Raw genomic sequence first — 13763 nt, forward strand, 5'->3', positions numbered from 1 at the left:
TGCAAATCAGTTCTGGTTTCTGTAACAAAAAACAGTGAATAATGGCATTTTCCTCTGTTCAAAGATGTTTGACCTTCTTCCTTTTTCATCAATCATTACCTTATCAGTCTCTTAACATAACCAAGTAACAAAGGCATATCTCCCCTTCACAAACTGAGACAGTCATTTATAAAACAGCATAAAGATTTAGCATCCAGTCACTCAAGGAGATGCCCTTCATAGCCATGCTGCACCCAGATCACTTGACTACATCACATAAACACACTTTTATTGAATTAGATACCAGAAAAGACAGTTGCTGAAAGCTGGGAAATAGAAGAGACAGTCCCCTTATTTTGTTGTTATATCAACAGAATATTATTATGTGTGTTGTGAAGCCTGGTACAGTTTGTTTCACATTAGGAGCATTAAAATGCTCAGGTCTTACAGTATCACAACCTGTAACACTTTCTAAGCTCTGAAAATAACAAATACAGTTGTCAGTGGTGAACCTCTCAAAAACCTACATTTAGCATTTTTGCTGTTACTGCCAAAATTGGTAATTAATGTATGTAATTTTCTTCCTTATGAGCAAATAGCTTTTGAAGTCTAATAGTCAGTAGAAATAAATTAGGTTTACTGGCAATACTGACAGTTATTTTGAAATAGTGCAAAGTGAAATAACTGTTTGAAGTGGTAAGGAGATTGTTCTTTAGCCTTCCCAAGGCTGGTTCATCACCCAAGTGCTAATGATATCAAGCACCATTTTAACTATTTCTAGACACAAAGCCAAGATATGCAGATTGTTAAAAGAAGGCTTTTCACTGCATCCTCCACATTAGTGGCATACAAACTGGAAGAAAGTTAGGTTCAAGTATATCACCACTAAAAAGGTCATTGTGACATCCAACCTGTACTATAAATCTGTTTTCCATGCTGGACAGGCCTGAAATGATGACTGTCAAGGATGTGAGGGATGTTATCCACATGCTCTACAATGTAAATTGCATTTAAATTACCCACTGCCTTGCAAAACAATAGAATTATATCAGAAACACCTTCTATAGAATGATTCTTTTTATCAAGCAAGCATTTTACTTAGCATTATTTCGGAGCCAGTATAAACTGAAGTTTCTTTTATTTTTGCACTAAGGCTTTCCATGCTAAGAGAGAGAAGCTGCTATAAACTCTCGTGGGTCTTTTAATGTTATCTGTGGCAGAAGCAACACAGAAGAAAAAAAAAATCCAATTCATCATAGAATCGTAGAATCATTTCGGTTGGAAAAGACCTTCAAGATTAACCATGCCCCCTAAACCATGCCCTGGAGTACCCTGTCCACTCGCTTTTTGAATACCTCCAGGGATGGTGACTCAACCACTTCCCTAGGCAGCCCATTCCAATGTTTGACAACCCTCTCAGTAAAAAAATTTTTCCTAATATCTAACCTAAATCTCCCTTGCCGCAACTTGAGGCCATTTCCTCTTGTCCTATCTCCAGCCACCTGACAGAAGAGACCAACACCCACCTCACTACAACCCCCTTTCAGGTAGTTGTAGAGAGCGATAAGGTCTCCCCTCAGCCTCCTCTTTTCTAGACTGAACAATCCCAGATCCCTCAGCCGCTCCTCATAAGACTTGTGCTCAAGGCCCCTCACCAACTTGGTTGCCCTTCTCTGGACACGCTCCAGCACCTCAGTGTCTTTCCTGTAGTGAGGGGCCCAAAACTGAACACAGTACTCGAGGTGCGGCCTCACCAGTGCCGAGTACAGGGGAACAGCCACCTCCCTGTTCCTGCTGGCCACACTGTTCCTGATGCAGGCCAGGATGCGATTGGCCTTCTTGGCCACCTGGGCACACTGCTGGCTCATATTCAGCCGGCTGTCAACCAGCATGCCCAGGTCTTTCTCTGCCGGGCAGCTTTCCAGCCACTCTTCCCCAAGCCTGTAGCGCTGCATGGGGTTGCCGTGACCGAAGTGCAGGACCCGGCACTTGGCCTTGTTAAACTTCATACAATTGGCCTCAGCCCATCGATCCAGCCTGTCCAGATCTCTTTGTAGAGCCTCCCTACCCTCAAGCAGATCGACCCTGCCTCCCAACTTGGTGTCGTCTGCAAACTTGCTGAGGGTGCACTCAATTCCCTCATCCAAATCATCGGTAAAGATATTAAACAGAACAGGGCCCAACACCGAGCCCTGGGGAACACCACTTGTGACCTGCCACCAGCTGGATTTCACCCCATTCACCACTACCCTCTGGGCTCAGCCATCCAGCCAGTTTTTCACCCAGTGAATAGTGCACTTATCCAGGCCACGAGACACCAGCTTCTCCAGGAGTATGCCATGAGAGACAGTGTCAAAGGCCTTGCTGAAGTCTAGGAAAATAACATCGACAGCCTTTCCCTCATCCACTAGGCGGGTCACCTGGTCATAGAAGGAGATCAGGTTGGTCAAGCAGGACCTGCCTTTCGTAAACCCATGCTGACTGGGCCTGATCCCCCTCTTATCCTGGAGCTGCCGCGTGAGTGCTCTCAAGACAAACCGTTCCATAATCTTTCCCGGTACCGAGGTCAAGCTGACAGGCCTGTAGTTCCCCGGATCCTCCCTCCGACCCTTCTTATAAATGGGAGTCACATTGGCAAGCCTCCAGTCCTCTGGGACCTCCCCTGTTGACCAGGAACGCTGATAGATGACAGAGAGTGGCTTGGCAAGGACCTCTGCCAGTTCCCTCAGTACTCTTGGATGGATCCCATCAGGTCCCATAGATTTGTGAGTGTCCAGATCACATTAATCCTTCACGAAAAATTCAGCAATACAACAATTTTATCTTCTCATTTGTGCAAAACTTAACAAAAGTTCTGAACAGCTTCAGAAGTTTAATAAATTTACCTATATTATTGAAAAACTAAATACAATCTCTTCTGGTCTTGATTGAGACCACTGAAAAGATGTAGTTCTAAAATGTAAGCATTCTGTAAACAAATTGATTAATTTACCATTGGGCTTTATCACCCTAAAACATCCTCTCTTCCATGTACATCTGAAGAACAGCTTTCCAGTTCCAAGCACTGTTTCCTACAGCACTTGAAATATATCTTTTTGATTAAGAAGCACTTCTCCACTATATCTCAATGAAGTCTTATTGATAGATGATAGCAGTGGTGCATCAGAGCTGGGATGCCAGAGCATGGAACCATTTCTGCTACCTCCAGACCTTTCAGTCTTAATTTAGAAGTCTGAAGCTAAGCCTTTATCAATTTCAAAATTCTTGGATAAGTACATGTGCCAGCTGCTGGGGGTGCACTGGGGGCATGAGAAGGTCAGTGGTAAATTCAAATTACATTGTATTGATCTCCCACAATTTAATTATTGGTCTCCAGTAAAGAATGTCAAATGAACATCTAGTCTGTATATTGTTAATTCATTTCATCAGGTGTCTTTTTACTAGTTTCATGTGGCAGAACTGAGTTAAAGATGTTACAGTAGAATATTTGCCCAAGTACACATCCTTTTGTCTGCTCATTGGGGGGGGGGGGGGGCGGCAGTGGTGCAGTACAGAAGATCTTAAGTCTATTGCTAGGAACTGAAAAATGTATTTGGGAAAACTCTAAATTGGCTTTGTGTGGCAAGGTTTTGGTAGCGGGGCGGTGGGGCGACAGGGGTCACTTCAGTGAGAAGCTGCTGGAAGCTTTCCCTGTGTCCAACAGAGCCAATACCAGCCGGCTCTAAGACAGACCCACCACCAGCCAAGGCCGAGCCCATCAGCAACAGTGGTAGCACCTCTGTGATAACATTTTTAAGAAGGAAAAAAAAGTTGCGGGATAGACAGAAATGGCAGCCAGAGACACAAGCGAGAATATGTAAGAGAAACAACCCTGCAGACCCCAAGGTCAGTGAAGAAGGAGGGGGAGGAGGTGCTCCAGGCACCAGCGCAGAGATTCCCCTGCAGCCCGTGGGGAAGACCATGGTGAGGCAGGCTGTCCCCCTGCAGCCCAGGGAGGCCCACAGTGGAGCAGATATCCACCTGCAGCCCGTGGAGGACCCCATGCTGGAGCGGGTGGATGCCCGAAGGAGGCTGTGACCATGTGGGAAGCCCACACTGGAGCAGGCTCCTGGCAGGACCTGTGGAGAGGAGTCCACGGAGCAGGTTTTCTGGCAGGACTTGTGACCCTGTGGGGGACCCACACTGGAGCAGTGTGCTCCTGAAGGACTGCACCTCGTGGAAGGGACCCACGCTGGAGCAGTTCGTGAAGAACTGCAGCCCGTGGGAAGGACCCACATTGGAGAAGTTCGTGGAGGACTGTCTCCGGTGGGAAGGACCCCACGCTGGAGCAGGGGAAGAGTGTGAGGAGTCCTCCCACTGAGGAGGATGAAGCGGCAGAAATAACATGTGATGAACTGACCATAAACCCCATTCCCCGTCCCCCTGTGCCGCTGCGGGGGGTAGGTAGAGAATCCGGGAGTGAAGTTGTGCCCAGGAAGAAGGGAGGGGTGGAGGGAAGGTGTTCTGAGATTTGGTTTTATTTCTCATTACCCTACTCTGGTTGATTGGTAATAAATTGAGTTAATTTTCCCCAAGTTGAGTCTGTTTTGCCCATGATGGTAATCGGTGAGAGATCTCTCCTGTCCTTATCTCAACCCACAAGCCCTTTGTTATATTTTCTCTCCCCTGTCCAGCTGAGGAGGGGGGGAGCGATAGAACAGCTTTGGTGGGCACCTGGCATCCAGCCAAGGTTAACCCACCACACCTCAGAACATGAAACACTGAACATGAGTTAAAAAAATTCAGTCCTTTATGAAAAATGTACATGGCAGAGACACTACAAAACCAAGGCACTTTAATATTAAAAGTTTTTTGTTTTGATACAGACCAATCTAAAACTGAATAAACATGCAATTGTGGCCCCAAAGATATGTCCAAGAAAAAAAGGAAGAAATAAGTATATCAGAAGGTAATGTGTTTTAACAATTAAGTTCTATTTTCCATTAGTGGAAAAGACACTCCTGATTATCACTCACTCAGCCCCTACAAACAGTATTTCCTCTAATCTGAATCTTTTTTCTACCCAAGCCAGGGGTCTCAGTTGCATACTGCATCCAAGCTGCTCTCAACACCACTCCAAGCAGGGGTATATAGCAAAGCTTTATGCATCCCTGTACAGCCTTTTATCATCCATTAGAGCAGCCTCAGTACCTGTCCAGCACCCAGGGGAGCAGGAATAACAGAAACACCTGAAAGTTTATGTCCATTCTCCTTTCTTCCTTGAGAAGTCATTTTGGGGAAGAAGCTTGCAAAGGAGGGGCTGCTTCTACTACCTGAGAATTCTCTGCCAGCTGCTGAAGCCAGGATCATCACAGTCACAGAAGGACTAAGGATCCAGGCCAATGAGTTTTACCATGGAATTTAGTGGAATAGGATTACAGCCTCATAGTAGGTATTTGATCCAAATTGAAATGATATAAAATGTGTTTTCTGCAGAAATTGTATTATTACAGATTCCCTGTGAAGGCACTTACCCTGCACAAGGTGAAGACCTACTGGCTTCTGTAAGTATGATTTACACACAGAGACCTTTGGCAGGATTGGGACTAATGCAGTAATACAAAACAAGAAAGTCTGTAATTCTTAGTGCACAAAGAAAAATGTACTGTATGCAGCACTTCTACTATTTTCTCTGAACAACAAAACCCCGAGTTTAAAATATTAGTTGGTGCTTTAAAAAGTGCCAGTTCCCCATGCAGTTTGCCAATAAACAAAAGTATGTTCAAACAGTTGTCAGTTCACTAAGCAATCTATCACGCACAAGAATATATCACTAATGATGTAATTATTTGTGCATATGCTAGTCACACACTTCCAGCAAGCAATTAGCCTAAACAAAACTATTGTTTGAATAGGATCATGCCTGACTTACACAATACCAGTCTCTGTAAGAGTAGTTTTGCCTGAAATTGTAAGTGGTTTTCATTTGCTCTTAATCCCTGCCTCCTTCTCAGCCCCTCACAACCAGAAACACATTTCACTTGATTACAGAGCTAATTTCCTTATCCAAGTAATATTTAAAAACAAAGAAACAAGCAAAGAAAAAACTTAAAAATAAAGAGGTCCAAATTAAACCTGAAAACAAAAAATAAAGGTATCTAAAAACCAAGGAAAAGAATTGAAAATATTACACAGCACCTAACATCACCTTCAGTTAATTTTCCACAAACACACCAAATGATGCATTTTATCTTCACACAGCCTTATAAACATGGCTCTAAACTCTTTGAACATGATTTAAAACTCCTTATTAACACCCATAGTATTAGTATGGAGTACCACAAACCTGACATCATAATTTGTTACTTACACAAGATGTCCCAGCTAAGTGAATGGAACTACTTACAGAATTCAAGTCAGTGGAATTTCTGTTATTCTAATATCAGCACACTGACTGATTAAAGACAGCAAGGTCAGTCCCTTACTCAGCTGAAGAGGAGTATTTCTAACATAATGCTGAAATTCAGGTAGCCGACTATTAGCAGTTGCACCTCTGGTGCTCAGAGAAAATTAAGTCTACCAGCTCATTCTCAGAATACATAAATGAAACCACTGGGAGTGTTTGCTGGTGGAAGATTTGCATTGTAGAAAAACACCTGAAATAGTTTATGCCCACTTGAGAACAGCTTGTTCTTTAAATGAAAAGTTACACACTGAGATTCAAGTTGTTAAGTCTTTTTAATAGTTCTGATTCCTTCTTCAAGGTATCAACAAAAATGTCATGTCACAGTATAACACAAGTTTCTGGCTCCTTCTCAAAATGAGTGTGCTGGAGCTTTATGTACTTAGGTAGCAAGTGTGCCGCTAACTACAAATCTTACTCCCTTCTCAGGATTAGAGCTTGTCTTCACTGATGTGTTAATTTGAAATAAGTTTGTCCCTTACATGACTCATCTCCAAGCCCAAAAATTTCTAGCTCCATTTCACTGGTGATTTACATGCAAACTAGCTGGCAATGGAATAAAAAGGCTCAGACTAGGAGCAGAAGCCAGCAAGCAGCTGATACTCAAAACCAGGCTGTGACTCACATACAGTTCCAGAAGCAGACAGACCAGAGAGGATGGCAATCATCAGCAGGTGGAGTGGGGAAAGCAGGAGAGAATTTGGGGGAAAAATGGCTGTCAGCCCAGCTGGATCCGTAAGACAACTTCTGTCCACATAATAGTTTACTTCATGCGATACCAAAAACTTACACAACAAACACCAACATTTATTGCTGGCTGACTACAAATAAAGAGGTAGAATAATAGGTTCCATCAGTTTATTTCTACATTAATTTTTGAAGTCATCCAGATCCTGGGTTCCACTGCCATTTTTTAATTAACACTTTAAATGCCATGCTTCTCCCCCCTACCCCAACCCCAAAAAAGCAGAAATCAAGCCAGAGTATTTCTGTTTCTGGAGGACAAGGCATATATCAGAATATTTGCACGCTCAATTTCAGCATTCACTTTATAGCAGACTTTTCTAGCAAACCCAAAGAAAAGCTAGTTATTAAAAGAACTGTAACAGCCTCAGCCTGTTTATTACAACTTGCATATCTAGTTGAAAACAGACTCACTGGTTTCTACTTTACCTCGCATGGCTAAACACTCAAGTCTGAAAGTGCAGATTTTCATTATTTTAATTGCTTGCTGGGTGGTTTAAAGATGCCCATATTTACCACTCTTCCTGACTGTATTTTTTTTAAAAAAGATTTGTTTAGAAACACTGCATTTCTTTGCCAAGGTTGGACTACTTAGTGCCATATGTCTAATTCCAGAATCGGTGTTGTTATGAGTTTAAACTGGTAAACATCATAAAATTTAGAAGGAGCAAGGTCAGCTAGAAAGCTAAGTGGTCAAGCAAACATTTTCTCACTTAAAATAAGATAACCCCTTTTTCTTTTTTCTTCCCCACGCCCCCCTGCCCCAAGCTGTCTCTTTCAGCCAGCCAATCAAAGTGGAAAGGTACTTCAAACATACTCAGCCCAACCAAGTTTTCACTGCTGTCCTTGTTGGTGGTCCGTCATATGGAATGGTTTTAATACTTGGAAGCAATACCTTAAGTGTCAGAAAACAAGAACATTTTATTTCTGCAAGAAAGCTTTCCAGTAGTACTAGTATTCTGGAAAAGAAAAAAATTCCTCGTAGTAGATTAAAAGGTGAAAAGCCAAAAGAAATCAGAAAGAAAACTAGGAAACTATTCCCTATGGCAAGGTTCAACTTGTATCTCAAAGTTGGGGGAAGGGCTATAACTTATATATTTATTTAAAACTCATTCAAGAATGATAGGAGAGGGGCATATTTTTTTCAGTCTCAAATTTCTAATGGCAAATGAAGTCTTTGGCTATGCATCAAAATCTATTTGGTACTGTTAGATTTAAATTACATTGACTCAGTAGAATTTTAGAAATGCACTACGCAATGCACTGATGCAAGACATAGCTTGCTGAACAATGCAGGAGCTATAAGAAAATGCTCAATGTAAACATTTCTATGTTTCTGTTCTTTGGGAGGCCTCAAAAGTATTTGCTTTGAATCACTGTTTTTCTTTTTCCCTGAAGATAAAGCAGTAAATGTGTCAAAACTATAATGTACCATTCTGTCCAGATGTCACCTCAGTGAATAAAGGTGGCAGTATCTAATCAGGTCTTCTATAGTCATAGAGGGGGTAAAAAAAAAAAAAAAAAAAAAAAAAAAGATATATTCACTGAATTTTGAAAATATCTAGCCAAAGAATTTCATCTGCATGTAATTCTTAAGTACACACATAGCAACTGAATATGCAAAGGGCTTAGTACAATCCTGTACAAAAATGAGAGCACAGTCCTGCCAGATTAAACCAGAACAAAATGTACTATCTTACATGTACAACATGAATCCGTATGTAATTTTGCTGTGCTAGAACAGAGTACAGTGTGTTCCCATTAATACTTACTCATCTTCCATTTCAAACTGTAAGCGCGTCTTTTCAGATAGCAAATACTTTTGGATATTTAAGTAACAGCTAGTTCTATTTTACTGAGATTACTTACTAACAAAGGAATGAATGATCCTGATTAAACTGGCTCCCTGCTTGAAAAATATCAAACACAACAGCCAAAGAAAACCCCTTTGAAACATTCCTGTGTTTGGAGGGTGTAAGGAAACTAATCTTGGATCATGACGATGATGATGCTATATAAAAATAATATCCATCTATCCCAACAAACTGGAAATTTTATTGGCCTGGATATGAGGAACAGTACAAGGGGGGAAGGGCACACTTGGGAAGATATGGAAGGATGACTTTTCCTGCAAGGGTCTCGACATCTTGCTGGCTAGCCAAAAGAACAGAGGTTGTGACCCACCCTCTTCTCCCACCCCCATGCCACAGTCTTAGTAATTTCTCATCCCTTTTATCTATTCTGCTCCCTTCCATGAATACAGATGGAAGTATGATCTTCACAGTAGATCAGAAAACACCGATCTCTTGGTTTTTTGGGGTCAAGTGCACAAGGTTATTTCACTTTTCCAATTTTCAACTACCTTAATGTAACTTAGGACGTACAGGAAAACCAGGACTCTGTAGGGATGCCCACAGGACAATTCTGGTGTTGAGGGAAAAGGCGGGAATGTATTTCCCACAGGCAAGCACCCCTTCAGAGTGAGGCAGGACAGAAAGTGAATTGCTAAAATTGAATTAAGGTGTGCGAGAAGATGCTACTGCATTTTTTTATTATTATTATGTGGCAACCTTCCTCTACCGATTCCATTTCTGTGCTGGATACATCAGGTAATTAAAAATGGCCTTTGAATATACATACATTCCTCTCTTTTTATTCACCTGCATATCCTTATCACAACTACCACATACCAAGCCTATCCATACCAGCTTACAAAAATTCAAGAAATTATGTGATGAAGGATTTTCACCCTCTGGATTAAGACTTTCTTCCATTCACTGAGTAAACGTCATATGAAAGAGTACAATGATACACAGAAAACAAGAAAATTTCAAGTTTTCTGGCTCAGTTTGACCACTTGTATGAACATTTCAGCAAAAGCATAAGTAAATTACAACTGTACATTATCACCATCCTATGATTAAAAGAACTACTACTAACACAGTTGCTTTTATTTTCAACATTCTCATGTTTTAACACCAGTTTCAGTTCCAAGAATTCAAACTTAATTTCATACTGCTCACCAAGTGTCTGAGAAGAGCAGGCTTCAAAGCTGGATCACCTTTGTGAAAGAACAGAAGCTGACCATATCCCAGATCCAATTCAGTTCCCAATGGAATTAATGGAAAACTTTCCATCAAATGGAATTGAGAACTGGCTTCTGTATAGAGCTATGCTGGTATTTGAGGGTTGGGGGGGGGGGGGGGTGTTTATTTTCTTTGTTTTTTAATCACCTATGCTATTCACATAGTCCAAACAATCTATTCAAAGACTCAGACTATCCCTCTGTTATATTTGATTTATAACCTTCTCTAAAATGTGCTCCATTTAATGGAAACTATTTTAATCAAAGTGTATTACCTTCATAGTGTTCTTCAACTACTGTCATTAAATGCAGCCTGAGTTGCAGCTGCATTTTACTGTCCTGTAAGTTACTGCTTTCCCAGGTGTTTGGTCCAGGGGACATCTTATCTAAGTACCTTTTCTGTTGATAATCAAGACCCTCTAGGGTAGCAAAAGCATGAATTATTGTAAACATATTTAAACTAAGTTCAAATAAATTACAGTAGTTCAGCATGCTTTCTATTGTATCTTTTTTGTTTCCTTTTGTGTTCCTAAAAAGATACTCAGTCTAAAGCTTTAATAAACTCATCTCAGTTCTCTTCTCTCTTTATAGTAGTGATAAGCAAACTATTTTTCTGCAAAGTAGCTCCTACAAGGAGACCATCTTTCAAAATAAAGCTGCCAATCACTTGACAGAACCATACCTTGTGACTGCAGGGCAAGTTTGGCTCTTCACTCACTTTTACAGGGAGTGTTTCCTAACAAATTCCCTCCTCTTCAATTAAGAAATGTACTGTAAGTGTCTATGAATGTAATTCAGACAGTTTTGATGTGAAGTTCAACTGACTTCTGGAACACATTGTGTTATGAGTAAATTTCCACAGCATGCCACACATTTCCTAGGTCTACTTTAGATCTTTTGCCAAGATTAACAGCATTTTTTTCATGTTGCTTTCTTTACATTTATATCTATATTCCATGTTTAACATAATGTTTCTATGGGTCTGGAGAAAGCATTAAAGATCTTTAACTTTAAAATACATAATTTGTTGCTTTCTAAACACTCTGCTTCATCCATTATTATGCTTCGCATTTGGTTCTTTATAATTCACTCAACCTTCCCTTCTGAAAACTTCATGAACTAATAAAATTTGCTGACTTTTCACAAGCTGGGAAATGCAAGATCTGCCTTATACTGATTTATCCATGAAATAAAACAATTTAGGATACGTCAAACAATTCATAGAAAGGACAACCACCTCTAATTCTACACATTTTAGAGAACTAACTATAAACATCTATTAACACATCAATAAAACATTGTTGCTTTCATCTCTACTACATCCGAATAATATTTTCCATAAGTGGTTTTGATCTATTATTTCTACACTTAAGTGCCTTAATTTTCATTTCATGTAGTGTGTTATCATTCAATTTGCTATAAATTTGATGTGTCTTCAAAAGATAACACACACTTTGTATCTTTATTTCACAGTAATCTATATCTCAGAGTTACATGAATGTGACAATCTCTTATCATTTTCACATATGGCATACTGACCTGGTCATCATAACGATAAGTGAGGAATTGTTCCCCCGTGGTATCCTCAAGAAAACTCCCCTGTGGAGAAAGTGCAAACTCAGGCAAGAAGTATGCACCTTGGGATTGCTCTGCTCTTGTCTGTAAGAGATTCAGAAAGGTCACATTACAGCTACTACAAACACAAGTCAAAATTTTAAAAAACTCTATGCATATAATTACAAAGACTAGACACAAACTTCCGGGGGGGGGGGGGGGGGGGGGGCGGGCGGGGAAGTTATGTGTTTTCAGGCACAGTATTTTTGGGTGGATACTTTGCTACAGAGGTGTGACGACAATATACCAAATGCTTACAGGGGTTCAAAACCAAACAAGATGCCTCAATAGCAGAAACATCTATTAAACAAAAAGATATTATCCCTGCCTTATCAACCATCACTGCTGAAAGACACTGTGAAAACCACACTGGAAAAGCAACATTAAACTACACTTTCTTTTTCCTTATACACTTCACTAGACAGTTACTGGCTGCTGCAGATAACAGGCTTTTGGTTCAATACTGTATAACTATTCTTACAGGAAGATACAAAGACATAGAATCACAGAATAACAGCTTGGAAGACATCTTGAGAGCTCATCTCATCCAGCCTCCTCAAAGTAGGGTAACCTATGAAAACATGACATGGTGAATTACTTTCCTATCCTGCAGGAAGATATCACTGCAAAGAAGAAATCGGAGGGGAATGGGGAATGACTGAACACGAGGCAGTGGTCCATATTAGTTCTGAATGCTATTCGCAATTGTTGAAAAACAATTTGAAAACAGACTGGGAGAGGAAGAAGGGACCATTTTGAGCTACAGAGGAGCTAATTCTGTCAGAATCAGAGTCAGTACCTCCAACTGGGCTGTCTGACACCTGGGCACTTATTAGACAAATGGCTTTTGCTTTACTATCTATGCATGTTCAGTATCATAACACACCTGAAATGTGCTAGACATGAGGAACACATGCTGGTTGAATACCCTGTCATTGCATTGTAGGTCTAAAGCATCCCAGATAAACGGCAAATGTATTGCACGGACTCTTATGTCCTTATTCCTACTACATTGTAAGTCTACCCTGAGAAGCTAATTGGTTTGCATAATAGAGAAAATAAGCAATCATCTTTTGAATGCAGAGTATTGAGTCCAGCTGTGGTTAGGGGAGAGTGGAAAGGGCAAGGAAATGAAAATTACCTTCCAAAAGGTTGACACCTTTCAGGGAAGAAAACAAGGCCTGAAATGTACAAGTTACTGCTGGACATTTCCCAATTAGTCAACTTAATAAATGGGGTTTAATTAAACTGTTTGTTATATTTTGACATATACATAGTAATTTTACATGAAAGCTAGCAGTGGCCATCAACAGACTGTCAGCTAGAACTGTACCAAATATAGGTGTGTAATCTCAGTGCCAGATCACTAGAGATTTCAAAAGTAATCCACATAATTTAACCAGGTTTTGGTGGAAAAGGAAGGCAAGACCTTCTGCAGTTTCTCTCTTGCAGTAAGTTCACTTTCTGAAGCTCACAACTTATCTCATAAAAAGGCAGACAACATGTCATTTGCAGTATAGGTCTGGAGATGCTCATGTTGCTTTTGCTTACTCTGTTCTGCAAAGAAGAAGCTGTCAGCTTTTCAGACTGTAAACCCCATCATTTGTGACAGCATTAGATTAACATACTTGTTTTAAATCAAGCAATCTTCATATCAACTAGAAATAGCTTGCAAAGGACATGTCTAGACTAGGGTAAAAGGTCATATTTTAGCATGCAAGACTGAACAAGATTTTAAAGTGGCTTTTTTCATCAGACCTGCATAAGAGTAATTCATGCTCACATCATGTTATCATGACATTTCTATAAAGCCTATTATAGCAGTGGTCTTGCTTGTACACTTTAGCCAACTGACTTTATTTATGCAGAATTAAATCATAAAATATGGAGAATAAATCT

The 13763-nt window shown here is 40.5% G+C and overlaps 1 protein-coding gene across 5 annotated transcripts in view; it reads right to left on the reverse strand.

Annotated features, from left to right (window-relative positions):
* The window catches only part of ADAMTSL3 (ADAMTS like 3), a 190326-nt gene that overhangs the window by 146315 nt on the left and 30248 nt on the right, over positions 1 to 13763 (reverse strand). For all 5 annotated transcript variants that reach the window (XR_008238303.1, XM_052808436.1, XM_052808434.1 and 2 more), the window contains exon 3: positions 11790 to 11909. Coding sequence is in view for 4 of the 5 variants with exons in the window: in XM_052808436.1 (XP_052664396.1) it covers positions 11790 to 11909 (120 nt within the window). In the remaining variant the exon portion in view is untranslated. The remainder of the gene's footprint in view (positions 1 to 11789; positions 11910 to 13763) is intronic.

The sequence above is a fragment of the Harpia harpyja genome, chromosome 14 (genome assembly GCF_026419915.1).
Source record: "Harpia harpyja isolate bHarHar1 chromosome 14, bHarHar1 primary haplotype, whole genome shotgun sequence".
NCBI classification, from domain to species: domain Eukaryota; kingdom Metazoa; phylum Chordata; class Aves; order Accipitriformes; family Accipitridae; genus Harpia; species Harpia harpyja.